This window comes from Drosophila melanogaster, chromosome 2R, assembly GCF_000001215.4.
Source record: "Drosophila melanogaster chromosome 2R".
Taxonomy (NCBI): Eukaryota; Metazoa; Arthropoda; class Insecta; order Diptera; family Drosophilidae; genus Drosophila; species Drosophila melanogaster.
The window spans coordinates 16,196,374-16,223,188 of NT_033778.4; the positions used below are offsets into that span (position 1 = coordinate 16,196,374).

Sequence of the window (26,815 nt, forward strand, 5' to 3'; positions counted from 1 at the left end):
CGATCTGGCAGCGCTTGTATGAGTTTACAGTCAGCTGTTATTCACGTAACTTTTACTTTTGCCTTGGCTTTTTGGTAGAAATTCAATTGCTGTTGCTATGGTTCGACCAACACTAGTTGCGCTGGCTAAGCGCGTACCGCTCATACACTTCCGCAAGGGTGGTGCAGGAGTGCCGGGCGCCCAGACAGCAAACCAGAAGGCAAGTTCCCAGGCCGCAGGAGGCAAAAAGGTTAACCCAGCCCATTTCATTTATACACAATACCACGGCTTCTTCTGTGCATCATAACTAATCTTCGTAATTGTCCCTTCTACATTTAGTTGGCCGGTGGACCAGCAATTGAGGACTACGAGCTGCCGGCACGATTTGCCCGCAAGCCAATTGATCCCGAAGAGGCGGCTTACATTAATAATGGGGGTATTCCAAACTGAAGGGGCTCTCAAAGTATGCTGCTTATAAAATATAACACATATTAATGTCACATCTGTTGTAGACGTCTCGGATTATCACACATGTTTAGCGTAAATTATACAAGTTCGAATTAAAAAGATGAAAATAAATTAAGTGCGGCGCCAGAGTGCCGTTGTTTTTTTTTTTTTTTAATGACCGGAGCTTTCGTCGTTCGCTGCGAATGGCATTTGGGGACCGTCGAGGAAGAACAAGAGCAGCGAGCACCACTGCTCATCTGAAACGAAAGCCAATCGGTCGTGATATTTCCACACGCGCAGCTGCTTTTCGATCGGCTCTGTGTTCGTTCGTTTGTTTGTGCTATAACTGCTACCCCCGCCCACTGCGATCATCCGCCTTGCCCCCGCCCCCCGCAGTTCCCGTGCGCCGCGAACAAAGAGTGGAAAATTTTGGTGTCAGCTAAAAAGGAAACCCTTTAGCCATCTTATTTGGGCCCCGTAACGTTGCGGCCCCCCGTAAACACCGGATTCGTTGTATCCCCCACCTGGATGGGTGTGAGGCGTAGTATGCCAGTGAACTGTGCCAACAAGGACTGCCTGGGTCTCCGTAAGCGTGTCTGTGGTCTGCATCAAACGTGGAAGTGGCTGCATCAGACGCCCGCCCTGCACGAATACCTCATCTCGGCCAGCTCCGTGGCTGCAAACACATCCCGAGCCACTAAGAACGCCACAGTCTAAAGTCCAGAGCGACCAAAGCCATTTAAAGACCAAAACGAATAGCGTAGATAGTAGACCATACATAACCTAAAGAAGAGCACACACGGACCACACAGAACCAGGCAGACGACAACCGTAGAAACCAACCAACCAACCAACCAATCAACCAGCCAAAAGCTTTTTTCGACACCATTGACCTTGTTTCGCTTGCAAGTGCATTGTGTCCCAGATCACCTGGCAACAGAAATCACACACACCCGTACGCCCCACTTCCTTGTGTAAGCCATGAGCATGCTGTTGCGACGCAATTCCAGCCAGCTGCGGCTACTTCTCTCCTCCGCCGCTCAGGCCACGCGCCTGGCATCCAGCGGAGTGGAGCCACCATCTGCTGGACAGCAGGAGATTAAAAAGCAGAGGCGCCAGCCACCGCCCGTGGTTCCCGATTCGGAGATCAAGAAGTCCGTGTTCATCTCGCAGTCCAGCGATGTGTTCACCAACCTCGCTCTAGAGGATTGGCTGTACAAAAACTTTGATTTCAGCCGCCACCATGTGCTGCTGCTGTGGGCCAACGACCCGTGCGTAGTCATTGGTCGCCACCAGAATCCCTTCACCGAGGCTAATGTTTCGCAGCTGGTGGAACGCGGCATAACACTTGCACGCCGCAATAGTGGCGGTGGAGCGGTGTACCATGATCTTGGGAACCTCAACTGCACCTTTTTCTCGCCCAGAGAGCGCTACGATCGCAAGTACAACCTGAACATCGTGACCAGGGCCTTGTTCCGCGAATGGGCCATCAAGGCAGAGATAAATGAGCGCGACGACATTGTAGTGATGAATAAGAAGGTGAGGAGGAGCGGTGGCTCTTATCAAGGAATGATGCGACCCCGGCTGATCCCTCACATTGGCATCAGCTCACTTAACCAACAGCTGGGGCTGTGCATCTGGTCTTTATTTGCCCACTCAACGAGTATGCCCTTGTTCAATTACAGATTTCCGGCACTGCGGCCAAGCTGGGACACCCGAACTCGTACCATCACTGCACCATTTTGGCCAGCGCCAACAAATTGCACTTGGGCGAATCTCTGGTGCGGGAGCCGGCCAATTATATTAGCAAGGCCACGGCTTCGGTGCCGTCGCCCATTCGCAACCTGGTTGATGTCAATCGCACGGTGAACGTTGCTCAGCTGCGTTCCGCCGTGGGTTACGAGTATTTGAGAACGGCTGCAACTACGCTTGAAGACGGCGGCAGCACACAGACGATGCAGCAGCGCGGCTTTCAGCTGGTCAATCCCACAGAGAAATGGTTCCCCGGCATTGAGGAATTGCGCTCCAACTACAGCTCTTGGGACTGGGTCATCGGCAAGACTCCCAAGTTCACCGTGCAGAAGGAACTGGAGGTGAAGGGCGATGAGCAGGACATGAAACTGAAACTAAGCGTGGAAGTGGAAGCGGTAAGATTTGTTTTGCCCTGTTTTAGAGAATTATCACTTATGATTTTACTAAATTTGTAGGGATTAATGAAGGAGATCGGCATCCAGCTGCCGCAGAGCGATCAGCTCGTCCCGGTGGTGACTCCGCTCCAGGGCAAGCCCTACAACGAGGAGAACCTGAACGGAATACTTGGCGCCCTTAAGCTCGTCAGCGCATCGAATGTGAAGCAGGCAATAAACGGATCAGCTTGATTACTGTTGTGCTAGCTCGAAAAAATTAACAAAAAAATATATAATCCATTTCTAGAGCACTAACCACGCTAACGTAGTTATAATCTTTCCAAGAAACCATATTACTAACCTAGTATTTAAGCGGTTTACCAACAAACTATTTACTTTTGTTACCACGTTTTATATAAAAGAACTGCATTAAATGTTTAAACATTGATTATTAAAGCATACTGCTGTATTATTTAATACTAAATCAAAAAGCGCAGTATGTATAAAAATAGTTTTTATTTTGTATAACCAATGAAACAAAATGGATTTGTAAAAATGAATACAAAGCTTATATGCTAAATCTTTAAGGCACTTGTTCGCTTTCTTTTGACACAAATTGGTTGTACATATGATTAAAAAATATATTACAAGCTATAAACATGAATACTAGGATACGGAACAACAATAGTGATCTGTGGGTTCCAGATCGTTAATACGTTGAAAACGAAATAGAAGACATTGCATAAATAGCTACAGAAAATTGCACTCAGAACGGAAAAAATGGAAAATGGAAACTGGCTTAAATGTGAACCGTTTGCACCAATTCCGGCAGGTTTTGGTAATCAGGATCGCGGGCGAAAAACTCGGTGAGATAGACAAAGGTTGGCCGATCTTTGGGTCGTTCCTTCCAGCAGCTCTGCATCACGGCATAGATGTAAGCTGGACAGAGATTGGGCTGCGGCAGGCGTTCGCCACTGTCCACCAACTTGATGGCATCGACATTAGATATTTCCCCATATGGCGGTGCGCCGAGGGAAAACATCTCCCAGATGGTCACGCCAAAGGACCACACATCACTGGCGTGCGAGAAGATGCCCAGGTTGAAGCTTTCCGGTGCGTACCAGCGGATGGGCCAACGTCCGCCCTGGGTGAATTGGTATTCCGTGCTACCGGGTCTCAGTGATCGCGACATGCCGAAGTCACTGATCTTCGCCTGGTGGCGTGCGGTCAGCAATATATTTCTGGCGGCCAGATCGCGGTGTACAAAATGCTGTGATTCCAGATAATGCATGCCTGGTACAAACATTAATTAATTAATTGAATTGAATCAAATTGTCTTGAATTTGACTTACCACACGCAATCTGTGACGCCCAAACTTTCAGCTCCGCATTGGCCGTGATCTCATGACCATGATCCAGTATGTACTGCAGCATGGAGCCCAACGGAGCTAGCTCTTGAACCATCATTAGCATTTCACCCTTCGCAATGCCAATCAATCGCACAATGCACTTGTGCTCCAGCCGCATCATAACTGATGCTTCGCGCAGGAACTCCTGTTTGTTGCTGTGCTCGTCGCTAAGCATCTTAATGGCCACCTCCAAGCGCGATTCCTCGCCGGCACCGCTCTTTCTCAGCAGCCATCCACTGTGCACCGAACCGAATTCCCCGTGCCCGATCTCTCTATCCAGCACTAGTTTTTCTGGCTCAATAAAGAATCTCAGCTTGGCGGCCTCCACCTCAGTGGCGCTTGGTGTGCTTGGCGTACCGCTGCACTTGCGATGAAGATAGCTGGCCATCTCACTTTCCGTTGATGCGTTCGGACCAAGCGAGTTTAGTCGCGCCACGGCGGGCGCCTTGATCTGCTGATCCAACAGGGATAGCACGTCCATTGTGGGCTGGTAGCCGTTGCCGATCCACTGACCTGCTCGCTCGCGCTCTATGGCCACATCACTTTTCGTGAAATACTCAACTTCGGCTTCAGTCTTTTGGGCAATCGGTGGCAGGTCAATCTCAATGGGCGTGTTGTTCCTGGGCACGTTGTACACTTCGCCAGCAGCGGCGGCACCAGAACCAGTTACGCCATCCGCGTTAAACGTTGAGAACTCCGTCGAGAACGACAGGCTCTTCAGCATGGGTGCCGCTGCCTGCAGCTCCTGCTCCGTTCCGGCCAAAGAACCACTCACACTGCTCTCGGAGTCACTGCGTTTGCCCTTGGACTTGTTTTTGCGCAGGCTGTTCATGTCGAATAGCGCTTTCTTCGGACTCGTCAGTCGCAGAGTGTTGAACATTGAGCTACTGTTCTCCTTCTGCTTTTTCTTCGTTATGGTCAGGGCGGGAACGTGGGGGTGTTGATGATGCGAATGTGGCGATACTGGAGTGGGCGGGGTAGCGGGCGATGCTGCTTTTGGCTTCATATTAGATCGAGGTATTGTGGCAAACGATGGCACCTCTGGCTTGGGCTGTGGCGGAACCGGATACTTGAGACTCACTGGCAACCCGTACGAGAAACGCATGAAGTGGGCTATTAGATGTTCCACGCTTGGCCAGTAGGGACCGTCATCAATGTACAGAAACTTGGACTGCAAAACAGAGGTTACTTTAAAGAGAACATTTAAAGTACGGTGATAACTTACCCCGCCCGACTGCACCTTGTTACCATTCTGGTAGAGATCAGCTTGCGAAATACGAAAATTCTTGACCACCTGATCACAAAGCAATGTTAAAACCAACCCCGAGGCCGCCGGCGACTCGGAGTAGCGAACCAGAAAGCAGCCGGAGGTGTCTACTTCAGGTTGCTTGGCCAATAGCTCCTTGGCATGCTTTTTTAGTATGGCTACTGCCTCTTCTCTGGTCAGAGTGCCATGATACCACTGGTCTCTTGTGGTATTCGCCGGTGGGAGCTTGTAGTTGAGCAGGAATTCTTCTACTGCCGTTTGGCCCGCTTCCTTGGCCAGATCGAATGGAAATTCACCCGAACTTGTTCTGGGCAACGGCGGAGCCTCAGCCAGGAGCAGCTCTTGCACAGCCTCCAGGTTGCCGTGCTTGGCAGCCTCATGCAGCGGCACATAGCCGTTGTCGATGTTCCTGCCCTGGACATTGGCCTGTGCCGAGATGAGTGTGCGTATGAAACTGGCCGGTTTGGAGCGAGCGGCGTACTACGAATGTAAGTGTATGGTTATAGGGAGCTTTATGCATAGTTGTGCGTGGGTAAACCTACGTGCAATGGCTGGCAGCCAAAGGAGTCGGAGCTGTTGACCTGGACCTTTGCATTCAACAGGTGTTTCAGTATATCCTCGTCCGAGTGGAGGGCAGCCAGATGCAGAGCCGTCTGTCCATCCTGATTCTTGGCATCGAAATTCCGATAGCCGCACTTGAGCAGCTCGAAGACGACCTTGCTCTCGTTTTTGCTTGTGGCGCGATGCAGCAGATTGGTCACTCCGTGGCTGCGAGTGTTGTGCGGCGGCAGATCGCGGATCAAGGGCACCGTCAGCTTGGTGGGCAGACCATTGGCCGCCTGCTGATAGTAGTCGACGAGCGTGTCCAGGCCGTGCAGTATCTTCGTCTGTACCTTGTCGTCGATGGAGAAGAAGGCGTCCTCGCCGCCATGTCGCCGCACCTGGTAGTGACACACCTCACCCTGGCAGAGCAGGCTCAGCACAAAGTCCCCGGCCGCTGTGCTGCTCTCGCGCACCAGAAATGTCCCGTCCTCGTAACCTGTTGATTGATTGCCATACCAATTACCCATCATTGTGCTCCACCACGCCCACATCCCAGCGATCATCACTGATGTCAGGCCAATTGGCGTCCTGCGCCAGCACTTACCCTGCTTTAGCAGTTCGTCGGCTGCCTCGCGGGACAGGTTGCCGTGGTACCATTTCATGGGATCACTATCGCGACTCATTTTTGGGCCATTTGCTCCGATCCTGCTGCGTTTTGTTAATAATTTTGGGGAAGTGTGATCGTTGGTGGATCGTAGGAAAATACCGCCAGCGATCAGTGTTGCCAATTTAGCTTTCTTCCACTTGATTCTGGCTTTTTTACTTATGATATTTCAATTTCTTTTAATTTTCACGCTAAAAGTTGGCAGCACGGCCAGGGGATGGTCGCGTTGCCAACCAAAGAGAGTTGGCGGGAAAATTTAAAATTTCACTCTTAAGATTTCATGGTTTATTATTCATTATTGCTGATTTAAAAATAACTTAAAAGCGAGTTCAATTAAAACTTGATTCTATACATCAATATAAATGCTCGCATAAGTGATTATAATTGTTTATATAAAAATACCTATTTATAATAATATTTAATATTATGTCAGAATTATCATCGATCAGCTTGCATCGCAGAAATTCAACGAATTAATTAAATGAAACTATATTTAAAGTAGTAATAAAACACTTGTCTTAATTGTTTCGCATCTATTGTATATTTTCATTCTCATGTGTTTTTTTTTTTATTCTCATTATGAAATTTTCGCTTAACAAAGTATTAAATTATTGGCGATTATGTTACGATTAATTTTCTTTTCGCTCTGCAGGTTATGTGAGAATAGTCTTAAGCATTTAAAAAACGACTATACGCTAGCATACAGCATCGAAATTAATAAAGAAATCTAGGTTATGAAATATTTATAAAAATTAAATGTCATCGTTTAGAATATTCATATTCATATCCCTTACAATGTAAAGAAAAATTAACGCAAAGCCTATTTTAGTTCCGATTCATTGCTTAGATTGAATTTCTCCGCTTTCGATTTCCTAGTAAGTATTGTGGCAACTTAAGTGACTAACGATACATACACGAAGAATACATAATTATCCCCCCCAAAAAGATATACACCCAAACACACTCGCTCCGAACAGCATATTTAAAATCTGGCCCCTAAAACTTATTGGCTAAATTTTCAGTATGGTTTTTCCATTAATTCTCGTGGTGCTCGATGGTGTTGGCTTTATTCCACCGGTGCAATTTTGTTGTAGGGCAGCTGTGTTCAAAAACTATGCTTAAAAAATAAATTTCCATATTTCGCTATTACGGGGAATTTTGATTTAATTCAATGGCCTGTTCCATGTTCCATATTTTTGGTGTGGATATCGCTGCTGTTAGTGTTTCTGCTGTTGATTAATTTTTGCTTGGTCCTTTCGCTGGCTGTTGATTCATTTATGGTGCTGTTCGGTCCATTAAAAGTAACTAAATTGTAGTGTAGAGCAAAGTTTTAAAGTTTTAAAAGTATCATATTTCGAAGCGGTAACGAATTCCGAGTTCTTCTTGGGCTTGTTAATATTCATTCGGCTTTACATTTATGACTTTTCCTTTGTTGATTTTTGTTGATATTTATATATATATATATTATGTGTGAATTTAATTAATTAGCTATTGAAGGGAGCCCATCACAGTCTTTGATTTCAGAACATCATTTTCATATGAAAAGACAGTTTCCTTGCCGTTTTCGACGACCCTGAAAATGCAAATGCAGATATGAAACGATTCTATGATGGCCAGATAGAGTTTATCATACCGTTTGGTCATCAGTTTCTTGCCATTCACAAACACCGTCGAAGTGGAGGTGCGCTTGACACTGGCACCGGGTCCGCTGGAGATGTGGGTGACACCGCTGCTGCCATTGCCGTGGGTCATCGACGAGAACGAGGTGAAGCCGCTGGTGGGCATAAAGAAGTCCATCATTGAGTAGTTAAGCATTGGAGCCCCGAACGGACTGGCCACTTTGTGCTGGTGGTGATGATGATGGTGGCGAGATGATCCACTGCTGCCGCCATTGCGTCGACTGCCACTCGAGCCGCTTGTGCTGCCATTCGAATGTCCATTGGCATCTGCAAAACGATAATCATAAAAGTTAGAACACTCTCTACACACGTTTACCCATCCCATCAAAACACTCACCTCGGAATAAGTCGGCGAAGGGCGAGTGGATGCCGAAGAACTCACGGAACACTTCCTCGGGCGGGCGGAATGCAAACTGAAAGCCGCCCAAAATATCGAAGTCATCGAAATCGTGTGTGCTATAATGGTGGCGGGCATGCGAGCGACTCTGGCCACGATCGCCCAGTCCATCTTTGCCATACTCATCGTATATGCGACGCTTTTTCTCTGTTAAGAAATGGGAGTACATGGTAAGTTGGGTGTGAAACAACAGGAAAGTAAATGCAATTAATTAGTAATAAACGCTCGAGCTGCGAGGATTAGCTTAGACTTAGCATGGAAACAGTGGTGGGAAAGGTTATGAATGCTTATGAATGCTCCCCCATCACTGTACGAAAACAGCGTTTAGTTGCAGATAGAATGACGAACGAAAAACAAAACGACGTGCGCCAGGATGTCAGTCAGCAAAACCAAAGTAACGAAACAATTGCAACGCTTTTGGCCTCTCGCCTTTACCGAACATCTTGTGGAACGGAGTGCCCTCGAAAATGTTGCGAAACGTGAAGGCCTGGTACCGGTTGCCGGAACGCCGCCCGGAACCAGACCCATACCCCGAGCCCGGATAGTAGTCGTAGTCGTAGTCCCGTCCATAGGACGACGATCCACCGGTGCCGCCGTTGCGATAGCGGGTATAGGAGCTGCTGTTGCTGCTGCTGCTTCCGCTGTTCGAGGATTTGTGCAGCGTGGCCCGGGCATCGTAGATTCTGCGCTTACGTGCTAAATACACAATATAAAGACTTAATGCCAGGCAGCCTGGATCATCCGAATCCGGATCACGTGATACCCAACCCAAATTTCTTTGTTTTTCGACGCTCGAAGAAATCTGCGCTTGAGCAAGGCACTTACCATCGGAAAGAACTTCGTAGGCTTCGGACAGCTCGCGGAAGCGTTTGTTGGCCTCATCCAGGTTGTCGGGATTCTTGTCTGGGTGCCATTTTAGTGCCAGTTTTCGATATCTGCAAGTGGTGAATGTTGTGATGAAACGAATATGTTGACCGGAGGATATGTGTTACTTCGAAAGTCATTTGTTTACTTACGCCTTCTTCACTTCACTATCGGTAGCGGATCGCGAAACATCCAAAATTTTATAGTAGTCAACCATGTTGGTGATGTGTCTTCGAGTTCTCGGTGGTCTCTATTCGCTGTATATCGTTTCAGCACGAATTGCAATCTAATGCGTTTAGTTTTTGGTCCAATCCTTTTCCGGCTTTTGCTTCTGCAAAATATGAACAAAAAAACGGGAACAGAAGATGATGATTAGTCAAGGGATTAGAGCCAAAAATGTGGGAATATTTGAGAAATGTCTACCTTTAGAATCGGATTTAGACAGAACTGAATTTGGAGTTATGTTTCAAATGTTGTTGCTGAAAAAGCAAAGGCGAAATGGAAAACATAAACAAATAGAGAGGAGCACACACGCACACACAGATAAACTAGATTTCGAGTAAAGCAAAGTCAAAGACAGCTTGGTTTGCATGGGCCGCCGACACTTTTCAATTTTTTCGAGTTCAATGTCGTTCGAAAACCCCATTATGCCATCGCCCACACACGCAAACTGTGAACAAGATAAACCGAAAAAGTACACGGCGATAAAAAGGCGACGAAAAAGAGATTCAAAAGCATAGATTACCAAATATATATTCGAATATTGCAATTATTTAGATTTAATGTTTAAGTAAAGTTATACCAACAAGCAAAGTAAAATGCAACATTTCGTAAATGCCATAATATAGTGTTAGAAGTGCCAATTTCTCTCTGTGTAGACAGAGAGAGAGAGAGGGGTATATCGAATACATGGCGCATGTGTAGGGCGCTCAGTTAGCCGTCCATCAACTTTTGGGGCAAAGTTGCTCAAGCGTTTTGCGCCCCTCTTGGATCTCCGATCTCGAACCTCAGATACCCTCCCCCCTCCCCCCTTCCACATTTCCGTGCAAAATAGTCGCTAATTTTATTTAATTTGTATTGTTGTTGCTGCCGCCCGTTGTCATGCAGCCCCCTTGACACAATTTGGCTTGATTTCATGCGCGAGTGTTTTTTATCAAACACATTACAGCGGCCAATTGCCTGTATTTTACTTTTTTTTGTTGTTGTTTGCTGTTGTTGCAAGTGGAAAGTGCTTGGGATAAATTAGCCCTGCGGCCAAGTGACATGACAATTTGCATTTACACAATCTCGAACTGAACTGAACCGAACCGAACTTCAAAACTTGAAAACTTGTTGTTCGACTGACCAACATCGCTGGGCTGTGTTTATGTTGCTCTTGATGTGGGTTGAAAATATTGAGATTTGGTTCGGTTCTTATGGGCGGTTCATCCAAGTTGATCGTGTTTTCAGATTTTTCTCACATTTTTTCAGAGATCTAATTTATGGTTTTCGATGTCTTGCGTGTGCGTGGCGTCACATAAATTTGTCTATTAACACATCAAAATAGATTAAAGATATATACTTTACGTATTTAAATATAATAGTGGAAAATTATTTTAAGAACGCAGTGGACGAACAGATACAATGCATCTTAAAACTATATTTAAGTATTTAAGTTGTTACAATAGTAACAATTAAAACTATTTGTCTGTGACACATTAACTGCAATTAAGCATGAATTACGAAAGGCATTCATTAGTTTCTGTGCACTTTCAACTATCAAAAGCACTAATCTATTAATAACAGGGTCAAAAGTTCATGAACTAAAGAAAATGCCACGAATAAGTTACATTTTAACCATCCTTCGATGACCGTCGATAAAATAAGGACACCGGAAGGTCAGGCTCAGGTTCCACCGAGATTTGAACTCGGATCGCTGGATTCAGAGTCCAGAGTGCTAACCATTACACCATGGAACCACCGTATTGGTCCTGGGCCATTTTCCTTTTTCTGCTCGGGAAATTCGCACTGCGCATGTTGCAAGCTGGTGCGAAAGGGATGGCAAGCGTTGTAAGGACTTTCTGTTCACCGTTAACGCTGGCCCTTGAACTTCCGGGCGCGCAATTTCCAATGCAACATTTGAAACTTTCCGTTTCATTTGCTGCATTTCCTATTCTACATAGGTGTATATCTAATGATTCTTTAGGATTAGTCTGTTTACATGTAGCAATAGGGGTTTAAGAACACCCCCGATTATAAATACAAATCGAAAATGAATTTTGCGGGAAAAGAAGAAAATAATATACATATATATACATATATATACATTTGAATGAATTCCCCCTTTATTTATACAAACATGTACGTACATTGTGCTATCTATATAGCGTATATAGGGAAATAGAGATATTGCCGGCTTGTGAGTGTGTGTGCGCGTAGTTTGTTCGCTTTGCGGCTATAGCTATAGAGTATATACCTGTTGACATATTCGGCAAATTCTAGGTCGTAGGTGTAGGAACTCGTAGCATTGTCTAAAAGCAGCAAATGACGACGACGACGCCGCGACTGCCGTTGACGTTTCTGATGGCTGGCTAGCTAGCTGGCTGACTGGCTGGTTGGCTGGTTGGCCAGCCATCCGCATGACACACACGTCAGCGGAGGAGTCGAGATAGGAGGAGCTGGAGGAGAAGCCCGGTCACCAGGTGAGCAGGATGGCGGGGCTGTCCAGGGTAATGAGGCAGCAGAAGACCGGCTCGCTCTGGCTTGGATTTCACTGGCTCAAGTCGGATTGGAAGCAGTGGCTAGCTGCGAGACCATATCTCAGAAATCAGAATTCAGCACTCAGCACCTTGCCATCGGTTTGTGGGCGTCTGTGGCATTTAAGGCATTTGGCTGATCTTTCAGTTGGCTAGTGATCCACAGATCGCTTTTAACTCTAAGCAGACAAATGCCCTCACTGAAGCATATGGTTTTAAAGACTTTACTTTCCGATTTTTAAGGCCCCATAAAGAGTAAAAAAAGGTTCAAAATCAGATTGCACGACAAAGCAATTGCCTAATTTTATTGGCTTTCCTAACGACTTCATAAACCCCCAAAAAAAATAGCGTTAGTCTGGTATGAAATGTTCGATTTTAGGAGGATATGATGCTAATTTGACATTATAACATTTCGATTTACAAGAAAAGAGATGTAACAATTTTACGAGACTTCCAAACACAAATGAGGAAATTAACGCAGCACATACGAATACGTTAATCGTAACTGGTTTTTAAATATCAAACCCATTTCATCGAGGGAATGATTCACAGTCTGAGACATTCCGTTTCAGATTGTTCTTTACAGAACGAAGTCATAAGTGCAAGGTCACGCCAGTGATAAATAAGAAAATCACTGCTTAAATATTGCTCAATACAAAGTCAGTTTATAGAAAATGTATAAAGCTGATTCACTTCATTATTCTACGCGTAAAATAAAATTACTGCAAATATTGGTATTAGCTAGCCCTGAGCTCCTTTAATTTAGATTGTGATTTCCTTTACCAAGAAGACGAAAGATAAGAATTCTAAGTGACGAATATTATTGTTTAGAGAGTAAACTTTTAGCAATTTTCAATCACATAGGATAGGTATAACTCCTTTAAGTTTTCATTTAAACATTTCAAAGAGTGCTCAGTGCAGCTTTTTGTGGTTACTTGCGGTGTATTTGTACCCCGCATTATTTACCACCCAGTGTTTAATCATTTATTTAGCCGTATCGCATTCGAGCAGCTTTAATCACAAGCTCGGGAGACTCCACCACATTCAACAAGTGTGTTTGCCAGAGACAGCAACAACAACATACATGGAGCTGCTGCCTACATGGCGCAGTTTGAAACCTGAAGTGACTCCAAAAATTATGTATGCGTTTAGTCTGCGGTCTGCAGAAAGCCGAATGTTTGTTGTTTTCGCAGCTTGGTGTTATTGTTGTTTATGCAAATTACATCACCATCGAAATGGCGACAATGCAGCCAAGATTTTCCACACACACTATTCACTATTCGATTCGATTTGTTGACGCTGCGATTAAATTTTGAATTGTGTCACACTGCATCGATGATAAGCAAACAAACAACAAGGCGGGGAAACAGCGATAAAGTTGGATAAAGGTGGGGAGAAGCAGCAAGAGGAAGCATCAACAGTTGGTTGCGTGTTGTCTGCCTCGCTCTCTTTTTATTTTCTTTTCTTTTCTATTATTTTTTCTTTTCTTTTTGAAATGGTAAATGGTTTCGGTGCTAATTTTGCCATAACCTACATACACATTTGTACTTCTGCTGCAATCGCACACAATCACACACACACACACAGTGACACAGTCAAGCGTGCGATAAGAAAACGCTGCGCATTTATATTTTTATTGAGCTCGATGGAAAGTCACGCAATGAGCGATGCACTCGCACTTTTTATAAAGGCATGTGTATATTTACATCGGTTGCTTTTTCGATGTTGTTGTTGTTGTTGTCGTTAACCAGCAAAGGCCAATCTCGTTTTTAACTTAATGCTACGTTTGAACGCGGACTCGAAACTGCACATTATAAAACAAAAACACGGAAAACGCAGCGAGCCAAGAAATGTTAAAATGAACGAAAAAAACTTTTGCAGCCGTACGCGGCAATGAATCGTTGAGAATTGAATGCAAAGCACAAGAAACGAAACAACTCGGTGATCAAAAGAGAGAGCGAAAAACCAGCTGACGGCATTGCCATGCATCATTTTCTGTGTTATTGTGGGGGAACATTCGGAGAGAGAGAAAAAGGAGAGCGATTTTTACGGAGAGATTCTCAGTTTTTGCACCAACTCGACTCATTGTTATTGTTGTATCTCACCGGAAGTTGTTACGCCAATACTCGAAGCCCTATCTCTGCGCTATCATTTATCTTTCGGGCACTTTCGTTATCAGAGAGTGTCGTATATTAGAGGCCGATCAGTTGGTTTATTGTACCAGCGGTTTGAGTCCCCTTTTTTTTACCAACGTGATTCATCTTCCAGTTTTCGCCGAAAATCGTTTCTCCTTCACCTAGACTTATACTTATTCCCGCATTGATTCCAAATCTGAATAGCGAGTCATGTTAATTTGAATAAAGATGAGTTTTATGGCCAAAGTTTATAACGCTCAAGACGACAGAGCGAAGCCAAAAATGTAACGACAAATTTAAATATTTAATTTTAGAACTCTCACCACGAGTCGTTTAGGCCGTTCAACAGTGGTCGAAATCAATATTCCACAGCTAACAGAACATTATTAAAATACAGTATAAACTTTTGATGTATTTACCACTTAACAACGAAAAATCGTGTATCAAAAATGAGCGGTATAACACATTTTCCAGACGTACAGCTCTCACAATTTAAGCCCACTGTGCGGACACAACAGCAGGTGGTGGATGAGAACCGAGGGAGGTGCGCAAATTGTTTTGCGAAAAATGTTGAAAAGTTTATAAATTGCAACTTTTATATAGCACCACACAAAACACAACACATTTTCGATGTGTGGGAATTTATTTTTAGTTGGGTGGGAAGAGCGAATTGGTCATAAGTATTGCGGAAGGAAAATATTAATGCAGAGCAGCAAAAAAAAAAAAAAAAACAAAACATTGACGTGTTTCAGCCGCCGAGCAAAGAAATCGCAAGCAAACTGGGCGAAATTGGAACAGTGGATAAACGGTCAGTAATTATTAGGGGAAAATAACACAAATTAGGCAGGCAGGGAAAACAAAATGGAAAGCAGGGGAAACGACGAGCCAAACAAAAGGGAAGCCAAGGTGGAAACTCGCCAAATTGCACAATTCAAGGAAAAGAGCAGCAGCCACAATGCAATGCCAGCAGCCATGTGAAGCAATCGACAAAAGACCTGAGAAAAGCCACACACCCAAGACCTAGAAATAGACACGTGGGCGTGGGAATTCATCTATATATAGATAGATAGATAGGTTCCATGCCCGCAGCTACAACACCCCCCCTCCCCCCGCCGCACCAAGCAAACATGAAAAAGTGTTGTAAGTGTTACAAGCAAAGCAGCAAACATTCGAAAGCCCAATGCTGATTCATCCGCAGCTGGCGGTTCCCCGCTGGCCAAATGATTTTTAATAGACTTGGAACGGTTGTAATATCATCAAATCTATTGGATCTACAGCCAGAAGGGGGAGCTTGCCCTCTAGTTTTTTTTTTTTTTTTTGTTCTCTTGAACAGTCAGGGGGCGGGGTTTCAGTGCAGCATATCTAATCAAAGGCCCTTCCCACCACCCTTCGTTTGTTTGTTCGCCGCATAAATACAAAAAAAATCATTTCAATGTAAATTTCGAAATGATCTGTGTAATTTTTGTGGCCGCCGTTAGATTGCTGCGGTTCCAAACCGAAAGACGGGCGGTACGGATATGTTCAACGGGCGTGGTCTGTGGTCATGTTTGGTTTATATATGCTCTATAGAGAGCATTTCGTTTGCTCTTGTGGCTTAGTCATTTGGAAATAACACCCGGCATTAAAAAGAAGGGGATAAACATTATATGTACAACGAACTTATTAGTAACTACTGCTCTTTTTCATTTTCTTAGGACTCGTTTCCGAAAAATTTCCTGTTTTGATAGAGCACAATAGATACATAGCATATATAGCACCGAAAAGATACTCGGAAGAATATGTAAATATTTTGCAGACAAGCAGCCACTTGTTTATGTGTGCTCAGATAAATATTTGCCGGCAATCAAGTAGCTCAGGCGCACTGTGATCTAATAAAATCAAGCCTTAATGTGCAAATTCAACTCACCGCATTTGTGCGGGTGTAACAAACGTTCGTGTCCGAGTCATGCAGTCATAAAACACCAAAAACTAAATAAGGTAAGTCGAGTTTGATACCAAAACCAAACCCGGTGCCCTCTCCCGCTGCTTGGTCACATAAAAACTACCCACCATCGATCGAGAAATAAACCTGTAGTCCGATCCAACAGACAGCTGGTGGTGATGATCTCAATGCTCGACGACGTCTGATTTGTGGAATCATCGCGGCAACTAAGAAGATCTTAAACGCCCGACTTCTCTGTTCGCGAGTTCAACGCTTCCTAAGGCGATATGTACATGCACATAAATCTAAGCCACAATTGATAGCCATCTCCTTCGACCATCGCGAGCTACTGTGAAGCGAGTAAACCGAAAGAAATTGGACTAGATAACAGCTTTCTCCCATCAATTATAGTTCACAAGTTGATGATTAAACATAGAAGCAAACCAAAATACGTATTTTAGAGTTATACAAGTAATATAAGCAAAATTACTATATGTATTGTAGATATTTAGGCACCATTAACTCATGTAATTTTCTTCTGTGTACTGGACACTGCACATGGTGCATCTAGATCAAATCCGGTGGACGACAATGGACTTCCACTGGATGCCACAGCGAGAAGTCAAGCCTGGCTGCCTGCTTTTGTGTTTTTTTTTTGTCGAGTGTGCAACTTCGAGCGCTTGTTGCATTGACAATGAAGTTATTAAAGCGCAAAACCGCAACGAACCACCACCTGAGGTTATTTTTCTTTTTCAGCAACGGAAACATGTGATTAGCTTGCAGCACTAGGCACTGGGTGAAATAAAAAACGTACTCCGCGTGTCAAAATAGACGTCTTACCAGTTCACTCCATAAATCCACCTGATACTAAACCAACTTTTTATTAGGGAAAGTAGAAAATCACTTGGAATCCCCATCACAACACAGCTTCAGCTTCGAAATTAAAGGGCAGCATGATTGAACGCCTTAATTGGCGAGTTGTTTCGACTTGAGTTGCCCAATTTGTAGCAAGTAGCTCACTTAGTTAAGCACAACATTTTACCAATTAGATAAACCTCAAAGCCAGACAAAAAGTTAACTAAAAAAGATGGGTTTAGTTAACCCAATCTATGTGTGTGTGTTGTATAGCCACAGGTGTTCAATGTTCTGCTGACTTAAGAGCCTCCAGTCACGTAAAGAGATTTCAACGTCTGGAGTTCGCCGGATGACATTACTTATGGGAGTTAATTGCCAATTCTGGTTTAACATCAACTTCACATAATTTGTGAGCTTAATAAAATGTTTGATTTAAGCACTTGAAATTCTATATTTCTCATTAACAAAGATTCAGATGGGTTTCTTTAATTGAAAAAGCTATGAGATACAGAACTCTTGCTTTATGACTTCAACTTAATTGAATGCTAGCTCTTTAATTAATTTGTACACAATATCTTTTAATTTAAAATTAAATTTGTTCTTTTCGATGACGCATTTTAAACCATTTCAAAGTTTTCCATTAGCACATCAACAACTTCTAAAGATACCACATAAACAGTTTCCTCTTTTCTTTATTACTTCATCAAAACTTTGGAAGCACTTCTGGCACCCCTTTCACCCATTTGAATTTTGAATTTCCAAGCACTTGGGGTACAACAAACTTTGGGGTCAACAGGCGATGGCGATGACTCTGTGAGTTGCTTGCTCAGCTGGAATGAAAAATTCGAGGCAGACGCCGCGTCGTCGTAGGCAGTTTTTTTATCTGAAGTTTATCGTCTTCACGGACTTGGTCAGTTGGAAATGGGCACCGGCGTCCCAGCTTGAGACCCTGCCCCAATGATCTCTGCCGCTCACGCTGAACGAAGTCTTTTTATAGTTACGACTGCGTTTTGTGTGGGTTTATTTGCTTTAGTAATTATTATAAATAGTTGGGAATTAAAGCCATCCAGCGAAATGAAAGCTGAGAGATGGCGGCGCCCGCAGTGAAACGACTGGCAAGTGGCCAAACGAGACCAATTTCCAAAGCAATTTAGTTTAATTGAATGCAATAATCATAAAAAGTAAGGAGGAGAGCGCCAAGCCAAGATAGTAAATTTGTAATTGAGAAGTAATTGCTTGTCGCACTGAAAGGTAATTTTATTTAATCCACAATGTTGATAGGCGTCCATACTGCCACTTTAAGTGGAAGCTGCAACGTTAAGTGATGGTGCAAAATGCTTTTTAGCCACTTTGACTGTTTCTTTCTTTTCTTTTGTGCTGGCCAATTTGCAATGAAGAAGCACGGCTAGCACCACGACATTGAACGTGACTCAGGGGTAAAAAGCATCTCAGTTATGACACGCGAAATCGGAGCGAAAAAGTTGAGTTGGCAAATTAAATAAGCAATGCGAAATGCGAAGAAGCGGCCAAAAGAACAAAACGCGAAATCATATAAATTATTATAATATCTCCTGCCAGTTTGCTTATTGCCTCAAAGCCCGTTTCAAACAAAAGATACCCGACTGACGCATCATCGCTTGCCTCTAATTAATGGAAATAGATACAGCTAGAGATAGAGCTACAGATATGTAGATACATTGAGCAATGGCAACTCTCAGTCTTGGTCAAATTGCCGCGCCTCATTGAAAACCTTCGCTCTTCGTCTTGGCTTCACTCGGAAATCGAATCGAATCGAATCCAATTCATGTATCAGTACACATATGTATCTATGGGATGCGTAACACGCGCCAGCATTTAACTCTCTATAAATACGAAGTACAGCGATATCGTGCTAAGGTTAAATTTAGTGGATAGCTGCAAATGAATTCGATCGGAAAGCAAGGCTGCTAATGAGCCAAGTCCACTGGAAATACGATTGCCGTAATCATCAGGTTGCAATGCCAGATTCTTTAGAATTTCAAGGGAAGAATCGAGCTCTATACACAAAGTCTTTTAATGACATCATTTTCAGTTGTTAAGCAGTTGGTACCAAAAACTAAAAGCTGTTCGTTGCGAATCTTCAGGAACCTAAGCCAATATTATTGTTAACTATTTAACGTGTTTAGCTAATGATTTGAGGTACTTGAAACTACGAGCTCCACTCCTTAAACTTGATTAAAATCTCTAATAATATTATTCTCGCTTAAAATATCTTTTCTCATCTTTCAATTTGATCGATCTAGTTCCTCACTCCCGCTGCTTATGAAGAGTAGGCCTCTTTATGAGCTTAACCCAATTAATAAATTAAACTTTGTGCGTTCCGAGACACGTGTAAGCGATAACGCTCATCATTCGATAGGCCCTAGGCTTTCCCACACAAACAATCCCCGTAGAGAAAGCATTACTACCTCGGTAACATGAAGTTGGACACGGGATATGATTATGGTGATGGCTGTATCTGACCGCGAGTCCATGTCTGCGGCTTAGTGGATGCAATCTCTCCAAAAACTCTTGAGCGGACAACAAGTGCCGCTCATTAGGCGGACCGCAAACAAGGCGAACCGGTTAATTTAAATAGCCAGAGACGAAGATGAGACCGAAACTGAAGCTAAGCAGACGCAATGATTGATTTACCAGGCACAGTTAGTAAGCTAAACGAACTGAAGTTTACAAGAGACGATTTCCACTGGCCAACCACCGGTGGCGGTTAGGTGGATCCAATCCACAGTTTCAATGACGCTGACAGGCAACAATTTTTATGTGCGCTTCAAGTGCATCCGGAGATTCATTCATTTATCTTCATGGGCTCGATGAAAAGAAGCCACAACGACTTGAACGACGAAAAGAAAAAACAAAATCGCCTCAATGGCCAAATACCCGGTTTTGGTAATTAATGAAAACTCATCAGCCGCAAAATGCGCAGCCAAGTAAATGGAGCGGCTTGAATTGCTGTTGGATTAGCTAAAAGCTAAAAATAATCGACGGCACCACATCAAATTAAGCCCAAAAAGGTAATGCATTATTTGCTATATGGTGGAATCGACTTGAATGCCTGCTTTTCACTTAAGAAAAGCCTACGCTTCATTCGAGTTTTAGAGAGGCTGAAAATTTCTCATTGTTTTAAATTCATTTCCTCTCTGGCTTATTGTCTAATTTCCAGTCGATCTCATTTATGTACAATAATTGCTTAAAGGTGTGTGCGCTTTAATAGATTTTAGATTTGAAGAAAGCGGCTTGTTATAACAAACTTTAAGTACTTTTTTAACTTAGTTGATATTTTAATAAAATTTAACTGTGCTTGATTGGTTAAGCCCATATTTCTCTAGACTAGATCTTTTAATAACAATTCGACTGCTTTATTTCATCCGTTCCCATTTTCACTGTGCTCCACTCAATTTCATGTGCCATGGGCGCAGTTTGTTTAATTAACCAGCCTGCAATTTTCACAATACCTTTTGGCGCTTTTCATTCCGCCAGTTTGCGTTACTGTTGCTGTCGAGTGTGTCTTCTCAAGCGTGTGACCGGAGGTGAAATTTTTATTTCTGATTTTTGGCATTAGACCCGCGAACCACTGCCGCAAAATGCCTAAAAAGTGCTGGCCTGGCTAGCTGGCTGACCAGCTTGCGATGGCGATAAATGTGCGCAGATACGTTACAGGCCGCGTCGCGTCGTCTGGCCGCTTTAAATGGACAACTGGGAGTGGGTCACAGCTGCAGCTGTGGATCTGTAGTGGAGCCTGCGGCTCACCGAGGCAAACGAAGCGATTATAGGGACCCAGACTTGGAACTAAGCCTTCCCCCCGAAACCAGTTCGTCTTCCCAGACAGACTTCGCAGCGATTCTTTCTTTCCTTCGAAGCGTAAATATTTCAATTTATTTATTGGTCATGCGTCTTCGGCATCGTATCGTTTTTCGAACACTTTCTTTATATTCGGCACCCGAATTTCAGAAAGATATAGCAACATATGTCGTGGTGTGATCAGAAACCCACAGTATCTTGGCCTCGGTCTTGGACTTGGACTCACCAGCACGCAAAGCCGTGCCAAAATGTGTGTCAATGGCCTTTGCGGGCCCTTCTTTTCATTTTTATTTGGGGCGGAGATACAAAGTCTGGGGCGTGTCCCAAGCGGATTTTCACTAAACTGAAAATTAAGAGTGAAAACGGTTCGAGTTTCTGTCTTTTTACCCAACCCTGCCATTTTTTTTTTTTTTTTGCAGCACACAAAGCAAAAGAGGTGTGTACGTCGATTCCAACTGCAGACCATGCATGCATGACCCCGCGTATTAGTGTCCCATCCTATGGCCGCCTGATTGTCATGCTAAATGGGTGAAGTGAAACTACGACTGCGATTTCGGACTGTCGAGAGCATTGACCATCTCCCCAAAAGAGCATTGCCTGTTTTTAGCTTTTTCTTCTCCTACTGTCAACTGTCAAACGAAATTTACACGTTTTTCTTTCCAGCTGCAACTCACGAAATAGTCGAGACTTGAACAAAGAAATGGGGAGTGCGTGAGGCTCCTTTAGCTGATTGATTGTTTGGCAAAGTTTGCATGTTAATTGCCTTTATGGTGGCGATAGACGACAAAGCACACTTAAAAGTCTAAAACCCCATTACTGAGTTCATTGGAGTTTTCTTTTTTATCAGTCGTGTCGCCTTCTCATTTTCTACCAATTAACATTACTAGGTTGTGACTCTCACCCTAGCGAAGACAATGGAACTAAAGCAAATATAGTGTAAGCGATTAAAAACAAAGTGAATAAGATATTAATACAATCATTATACTGAACTTCTTTCGTTAGGCCACATATTGTCATTAAAAATTCTTTTTTCATAGTGTTAAGCAATCAAGTCCTCTGGAAGCGGAACGGAAACGGTCGAGGCTGACCCAACAATTCAATTAAGTTGACTCCTCCTGCACATCTGAACGATCGAGCCCGAGTGGAGACAACTTGGTTCCTACCTGCTAGTCCGGCTGGCTGATGCGGATTGAAAACAAAACAAACAGAGCTTAGACAACTCACAACAATGCGGTCGTTGGACGCGCAGGCGCGCAGCAGGGGCCGCTTAATATGCAGCCAGCGTAGCTGGTAAGTCGGAGATGTATACCCATATACCCATACCATATAGCCAGCAGCAGCTGGCGTCTTTCGTTCTTGCTGTCGCTCAACTGATCAACTGGTTTAACAATAAAAACAAAGCTCAGGCGGCGTTGGCGTTGCTTGAACGTTCAACAGAAACGAAAAAGTTACCGTCTTTTTTGTTGCTTCTCTCATGCGCTGCCATCGATTGTCGGGGCTTGGCTTTCTTTGAGGGAAAAAATATACAAACTCACTTAGAAACTATAAAAAATGGCAATTTGTACGCTTTGCCTTTTTCTCCGCTTCTTGCTCAATCGTATGTCTCACACGCGCTTCTAATGTCTGGATACGATACATAAGCTCGTTCAAGATGATGGCATATAAAAAGCTACACGAGTTTTTCAATTGACTTGGAAAGTGGCAAGCGACTGCCAGCATGCATCAAATGGATCGAGCCCCAGCGAAAAGTGGGCGTGATGGGCAACAACAATGGCTCACTGTTTTTTGGCTCTCGGCTTTGCCACACTTTTGATGAATTAGCCGTTTTTTTTCCATCGAGTGTCGGGGCTTGGAAAATTGAGTTGCAGCTGCAGCTTATGATGGAAGTGGTTGGCAGGGAGCGAGGAAGTTCGTTGAGCCGGATCATACCCAGCTGAGACTCATTAAAACACCACTTGAACCACGATTCGTGTTACACCGCCTCTAAGTGCAGGTCAATAAGTGGAGTTGTTGTCTGATTTTCAAGTCCAAGCCAGTTTATGCCTTTGTGCGATGCTATGGGAGAGAAATGGCTGGAAGAGCTTGATTGATGGGGATTCTCAAGCAGGGTAATTGATTTACTTATAAATAAAATAAAAATACTTCCCATACCGGGAATCGAACCCGGGCCTTCTGGGTGAAAGCCAGATATCCTAGCCACTAGACCATATGGGATATGTTCTACTTTCTTCCAAGTTATATAAACGTTTTTGTAGTTTTTCCTTGTTAAAAATGGTGCACGTACTTTATAAGGAATTTTATGCCTTGTTCATTTTTAAATTTATAAATAGAAAATATACAGTGGTGACTTTAAAACATGTCCTAAGAGGCAGACTAAGGACACACTTTAGTCACCTTCCAGACAAGTCCCATATTGTCTAGTGGTTAGGATATCCGGCTCTCACCCGGAAGGCCCGGGTTCGATTCCCGGTATGGGAAACTTTTTTGCCTAATTTCGCTTTTTTTTTATTTGTTACCATCAGAGGGTTAATAATTTTGGGCTTTGTTAAAGGGGTTGACTGACCATTATACAGAGGTGGTCAAAAGTATTTCCACAACGAGCTTTTTTTTTCAATTAGTTGACAATGGTTATTAGTTGACAATTGAAAAAAAAAGCTCGTTGTTCAAATACTTTTGACCACCTCTGTATATGTTTTCATTCCATATCTTAATTTTCTTGTATTAATAGTTTTTCCTGGGTTAAGCAAAATAAACAAATAAACACAAGGCATTCATTCATGTTGGCGAACAAAACGAGTCTTTGCTACAACACAGATAGCCTCCCATATGGTCTAGTGGCTAGGATATCTGGCTTTCACCCAGAAGGCCCGGGTTCGATTCCCGGTATGGGAAGAGTACTTTTTTTTTACTGCTTAAAATAATTGATAATTGATTTTCCACATATATTGAGCAGTCTTCAAGTCTATTGCTTTCGGTAATTGTATGTATTTATGTTTGTTTTTGCTTTTCTAGTGTGCTTTATTTCTTTGCAATTGCCTAGCGCCACCAATTGATGCCAATCGGACACGCTACGAAATAATTCGAGACTTTTTTATGGCCGTTGCTTTTCGTTGCCCCAAGTTGTCAATTGTTGATGTTTGTGCTTATGTAGAAAGAAATAAGAGAAAAGAAAAAGGAGGGAAAACGGTTTTGTTAACGACGGGCAAAAGCTCAAAGAGCCAGAGTACTTAACTTTTGTTAAACCGAAAATTAGGCATGCCCAGAATTGCAACATGTACTGGAAGCAACAGCAACAACGACAATAGCCTGCCGCAAAACGTGTGGCAAGCGAATAGCAGCAACAATAAAACGGGCACAATGCCTTGACTGAGTTTTGAACGTTTTTTTTAGTTTCTTTTTTTTGTAGTAGATACGGAAAATTGCTTTTTCATTGTTGCAGTAACCAATTTTTGGCTGTTATTGTTGTTATTTACAAGCTGACTTGGCAAACGGAAAATCAATTTTTAATTGCAACAAATTTGAGAGAGCTGCGGGACAGGCAAATTGCGAGTTGGCCAAAAAAGGCAAATTAAAGTAAGCGTTAACGAAAAACAATTGGCATTTTGAGTCAGAAACGGGTTTAACGGTATCGCAGAGGCAGCTGCAGTATCTTTTGAGGAAACACGCCGCCACATGTCAAAGGGGGACAGCAACAATATGTCAAAATCTCGATGAGCAGAGCAATGAACCGTTGTAATTAGCATACGTCCGCGTGCGTGCGTGTAACAGAGAGCACAATAGAGGCACTTTCGATTATTGAACTTGTTAAATTCCGCATTTCTCTGTTTGCGCTCGGTGCTTAGATTGTTTATTATTTGGTATTACGCTTATTCTTTTGCTTTGGTTGCTTACCTGGAAATGATCTCTTTCCTTTGGTGCCTAACCGAAAAACAAGCGAACAATTAATTTCATTAGAAGTATCTAACAAATGCGAATCCAACATGAGATATAGTAAAACAAGAAATAAGTGTGAGCAAATAAGATAAGCAACGCCGCGTGGGGAAAGAGAGAGAGAGAGAGCTGTTGGTGAGAGCGAGAACGACGCGAGTTGTTGGCGGAAACTCCTGTCGCAGCAAGCAGCAGCAACAACAACTACAGAACGGCGACAATTACGGCGCTTTATTGATTTTTTACAAAACAACTATTCGAACACGAAGCGTGCCGTTTGCATTTGAAACTCGGTTTTCAGCTTATATCGAGATTATTTAATGCACAACAAAACGGAGCACAAAAGAATTTCGCACACCAGCACAAGTTTTAAGCACTCACACACACACACATACGAAGCGACTTCAATGTCAACTTCACTTTTTGTATTTTTATCTACTGCTTCGCTATTTTTGGTTTTCTTTAGCAGTATTTAGTACTTTGAATTTAGTATTTAACTGCACTTTATTACCCGTCAGTCTGCACGCATCCGTGCGCTCGTTGGTCGAGAAACAAATTATTCAACCGCCACTTTGCTTTTGGCCAAGCGCGCTTTTCCCACAGCTGTTTTACTTAAGCGATAAAACGCAGCGACAACTATCAGTCGCCTGGCTATCGATTTGACCCAGGGAGGGGAGCAACTAGCTCTGCCAATCGAACTGGTTCCGAGCCGAAATTCAAAAATGTCATCGGTAAGATAACGTGTTTAGCTACATCCCTTTGGACATGTTTTCTACATGTTGACTTACATTTTACATTATATTTAATTTTATTAGCTTGGCGGTTAGTTTTGAATATAAATTGAAGGTAAAAAGGTATAGACCAGTTTTTTCTATTCTTGTTTACCAGATGATATATCGCACCACAATTGTTCGCTCTTTTAATGCTCATACTCATAAAATATATTGCTCTTTAATATTATAATATTTTATTCTGCATTTAGGTTCTTAAGTTTCGTATTTTTTTTAGCTTTTTACCGATGCTCAACCCGAATTTCTGTGTCGCCGCCGGAAGCAGTGATTCACATTGGGCTTGACACCCTGACATCGATTGTTCCAAGCCACCCAGGCGGAGAATCCTTGCTGTTTCCTGATGTACTTCGCACAGGCAATGGAATACCGGATATCGTCGCTCAACAGCAGGCGGCAGGGCAAGCGACACAGATCGTTGGATGGACGACCATCCGCCGGCTTGCACCAGTAACGATCGTTGATCTGGAAGAGACCCCAGTCCACGGATCCATCAACGTTCGAGGGATTGATGGCTTTTGTGTTGAACGAGCTCTCGCCCTCCACGAGGCACAGCCAATCGGGTAGCTCGTTGTAAGCCATTCCGTATCGATACAGCTGCCGGGCCAAACTGCATCTGCCCACCTGGCGGCCAGTGGCCAGTGATAGCGTTAAGAGCACCAGCAGCCAAATGGGCCACATCTTCCAGAAACAATGCAGGCTTCTAATGGTAACTCGTGGCTTATATAGCCATCCAGTTTGCTGCGAGATTCGGAGCACAACTTGGCCCAATCTAATTTTTACAAGCACTCATTTGGACAGCTCTGAAGTGTGGCCCACACTCGAGCATAAATTATCAACACTAGGCGACAAAGATTGGAAGTCATAACCATCTCCAATTCTTTTATTTTGTTGGAGCTATTTCGGAAAGGCTATTGCTCTGAGAAATCAGTAGATATATGGTTATTTTAGGGTGTAGAACTAAAACTACAATTCTCTAACTTAACTTAAATCCCAAACATGCAGATGAGTGTCAGACTTTCAATTCTCGATCATTGAAACAGGCCGATCGGGCCAGTTTCGTTAATATATGGAGTGGGAATCGCTCGCCATTTAAGCGAGGCATCTGCCTGGCCCCAGATTCACTTTCAATGGGTTCTTTTGTGCGATGCTCAGGTATTATATAACCATGTTGACAGCTGGAGGGGCCGGAGCACTTGAGATCGCGTGTGCGCCAACAATCGAACAAAAACCCCGAGAGAG

The 26,815-nt window shown here is 43.5% G+C and overlaps 6 protein-coding genes and 5 non-coding genes across 20 annotated transcripts; 6 read left to right on the forward strand and 5 right to left on the reverse strand.

Moving 5' to 3' along the window:
* Window positions 1-10: 10 nt before the first annotated feature.
* Window positions 11-555, forward strand: CG44242 (uncharacterized protein). 2 transcript variants are annotated; one of them, NM_001202028.2, is made up of 2 exons: window positions 11-229; window positions 319-555. In NM_001202028.2, the coding sequence occupies exons 1-2, from the start codon at window positions 98-100 to the stop codon at window positions 427-429; spliced, it is 243 nt and encodes an 80-aa protein (NP_001188957.1). In that variant the 5' UTR covers window positions 11-97; the 3' UTR covers window positions 430-555. The 2 variants fall into 2 exon arrangements, with proteins under 2 accessions (NP_001188957.1, NP_001137676.1); NM_001144204.3 differs by having other exon boundaries at window positions 11-199.
* Window positions 556-668: 113 nt separating this feature from the next.
* On the forward strand, window positions 669-3,005 carry CG42837 (uncharacterized protein). The gene is made up of 3 exons (NM_001202030.2): window positions 669-1,965; window positions 2,112-2,573; window positions 2,634-3,005. The coding sequence occupies exon 1, from the start codon at window positions 955-957 to the stop codon at window positions 1,141-1,143; it is 189 nt and encodes a 62-aa protein (NP_001188959.1). The 5' UTR covers window positions 669-954; the 3' UTR covers window positions 1,144-1,965; window positions 2,112-2,573; window positions 2,634-3,005.
* On the forward strand, window positions 669-3,182 carry Lipt1 (Lipoyltransferase 1). Of its 2 annotated transcripts, none has more exons than NM_001202029.2 (3): window positions 669-1,965; window positions 2,112-2,573; window positions 2,634-3,005. In NM_001202029.2, the coding sequence occupies exons 1-3, from the start codon at window positions 1,408-1,410 to the stop codon at window positions 2,802-2,804; spliced, it is 1,191 nt and encodes a 396-aa protein (NP_001188958.1). In that variant the 5' UTR covers window positions 669-1,407; the 3' UTR covers window positions 2,805-3,005. The 2 variants fall into 2 exon arrangements, with proteins under 2 accessions (NP_001188958.1, NP_611097.2); NM_137253.5 differs by having other exon boundaries at window positions 967-1,965; window positions 2,634-3,182.
* On the reverse strand, window positions 3,053-6,511 carry Shark (SH2 ankyrin repeat kinase). The gene is made up of 5 exons (NM_080004.4): window positions 6,376-6,511; window positions 5,771-6,267; window positions 5,187-5,708; window positions 3,905-5,132; window positions 3,053-3,845 (listed from the first exon to the last, which is right to left on the reverse strand). Exons 1-5 carry the CDS (start codon window positions 6,452-6,454, stop codon window positions 3,352-3,354), a joined length of 2,820 nt encoding a protein of 939 aa, NP_524743.2. The 5' UTR covers window positions 6,455-6,511; the 3' UTR covers window positions 3,053-3,351.
* Window positions 6,512-6,955: 444 nt separating this feature from the next.
* Window positions 6,956-25,420, reverse strand: mrj. 8 transcript variants are annotated; one of them, NM_001274093.1, is made up of 8 exons: window positions 25,297-25,420; window positions 24,750-24,776; window positions 9,528-9,706; window positions 9,337-9,446; window positions 8,947-9,207; window positions 8,452-8,658; window positions 8,069-8,381; window positions 6,956-8,008 (listed from the first exon to the last, which is right to left on the reverse strand). In NM_001274093.1, the coding sequence occupies exons 3-8, from the start codon at window positions 9,590-9,592 to the stop codon at window positions 7,924-7,926; spliced, it is 1,041 nt and encodes a 346-aa protein (NP_001261022.1). In that variant the 5' UTR covers window positions 9,593-9,706; window positions 24,750-24,776; window positions 25,297-25,420; the 3' UTR covers window positions 6,956-7,923. The 8 variants fall into 8 exon arrangements, with proteins under 8 accessions (NP_001261022.1, NP_725545.2, NP_725542.1 ...); NM_166156.4 differs by lacking the exons at window positions 24,750-24,776; window positions 25,297-25,420 and adding an exon at window positions 13,817-14,024; NM_166153.3 differs by lacking the exons at window positions 8,947-9,207; window positions 24,750-24,776; window positions 25,297-25,420 and adding exons at window positions 9,799-9,854; window positions 13,817-14,024.
* tRNA:Gln-CTG-1-1 (transfer RNA:Glutamine-CTG 1-1) lies at window positions 11,262-11,333 on the reverse strand. The gene has a single exon. It is a non-coding gene; the product is annotated as a tRNA-Gln (tRNA).
* On the reverse strand, window positions 23,001-23,072 carry tRNA:Glu-TTC-1-1 (transfer RNA:Glutamic acid-TTC 1-1). The gene has a single exon. It is a non-coding gene; the product is annotated as a tRNA-Glu (tRNA).
* tRNA:Glu-CTC-1-1 (transfer RNA:Glutamic acid-CTC 1-1) lies at window positions 23,265-23,336 on the forward strand. Its single transcript has one exon. It is a non-coding gene; the product is annotated as a tRNA-Glu (tRNA).
* On the forward strand, window positions 23,679-23,750 carry tRNA:Glu-TTC-1-2 (transfer RNA:Glutamic acid-TTC 1-2). The gene has a single exon. It is a non-coding gene; the product is annotated as a tRNA-Glu (tRNA).
* On the forward strand, window positions 25,263-26,814 carry asRNA:CR43898 (antisense RNA:CR43898). Its single transcript, NR_073879.1, has 2 exons — window positions 25,263-25,516; window positions 25,794-26,814.
* Window positions 25,739-26,254, reverse strand: CG7798 (uncharacterized protein; the record flags this gene model as incomplete). The annotated part of the gene is made up of 1 exon (NM_137254.2): window positions 25,739-26,254. One exon carries the CDS (start codon window positions 26,252-26,254, stop codon window positions 25,808-25,810), a length of 447 nt encoding a protein of 148 aa, NP_611098.1. The 3' UTR covers window positions 25,739-25,807.
* Window position 26,815: the final 1 nt, after the last annotated feature.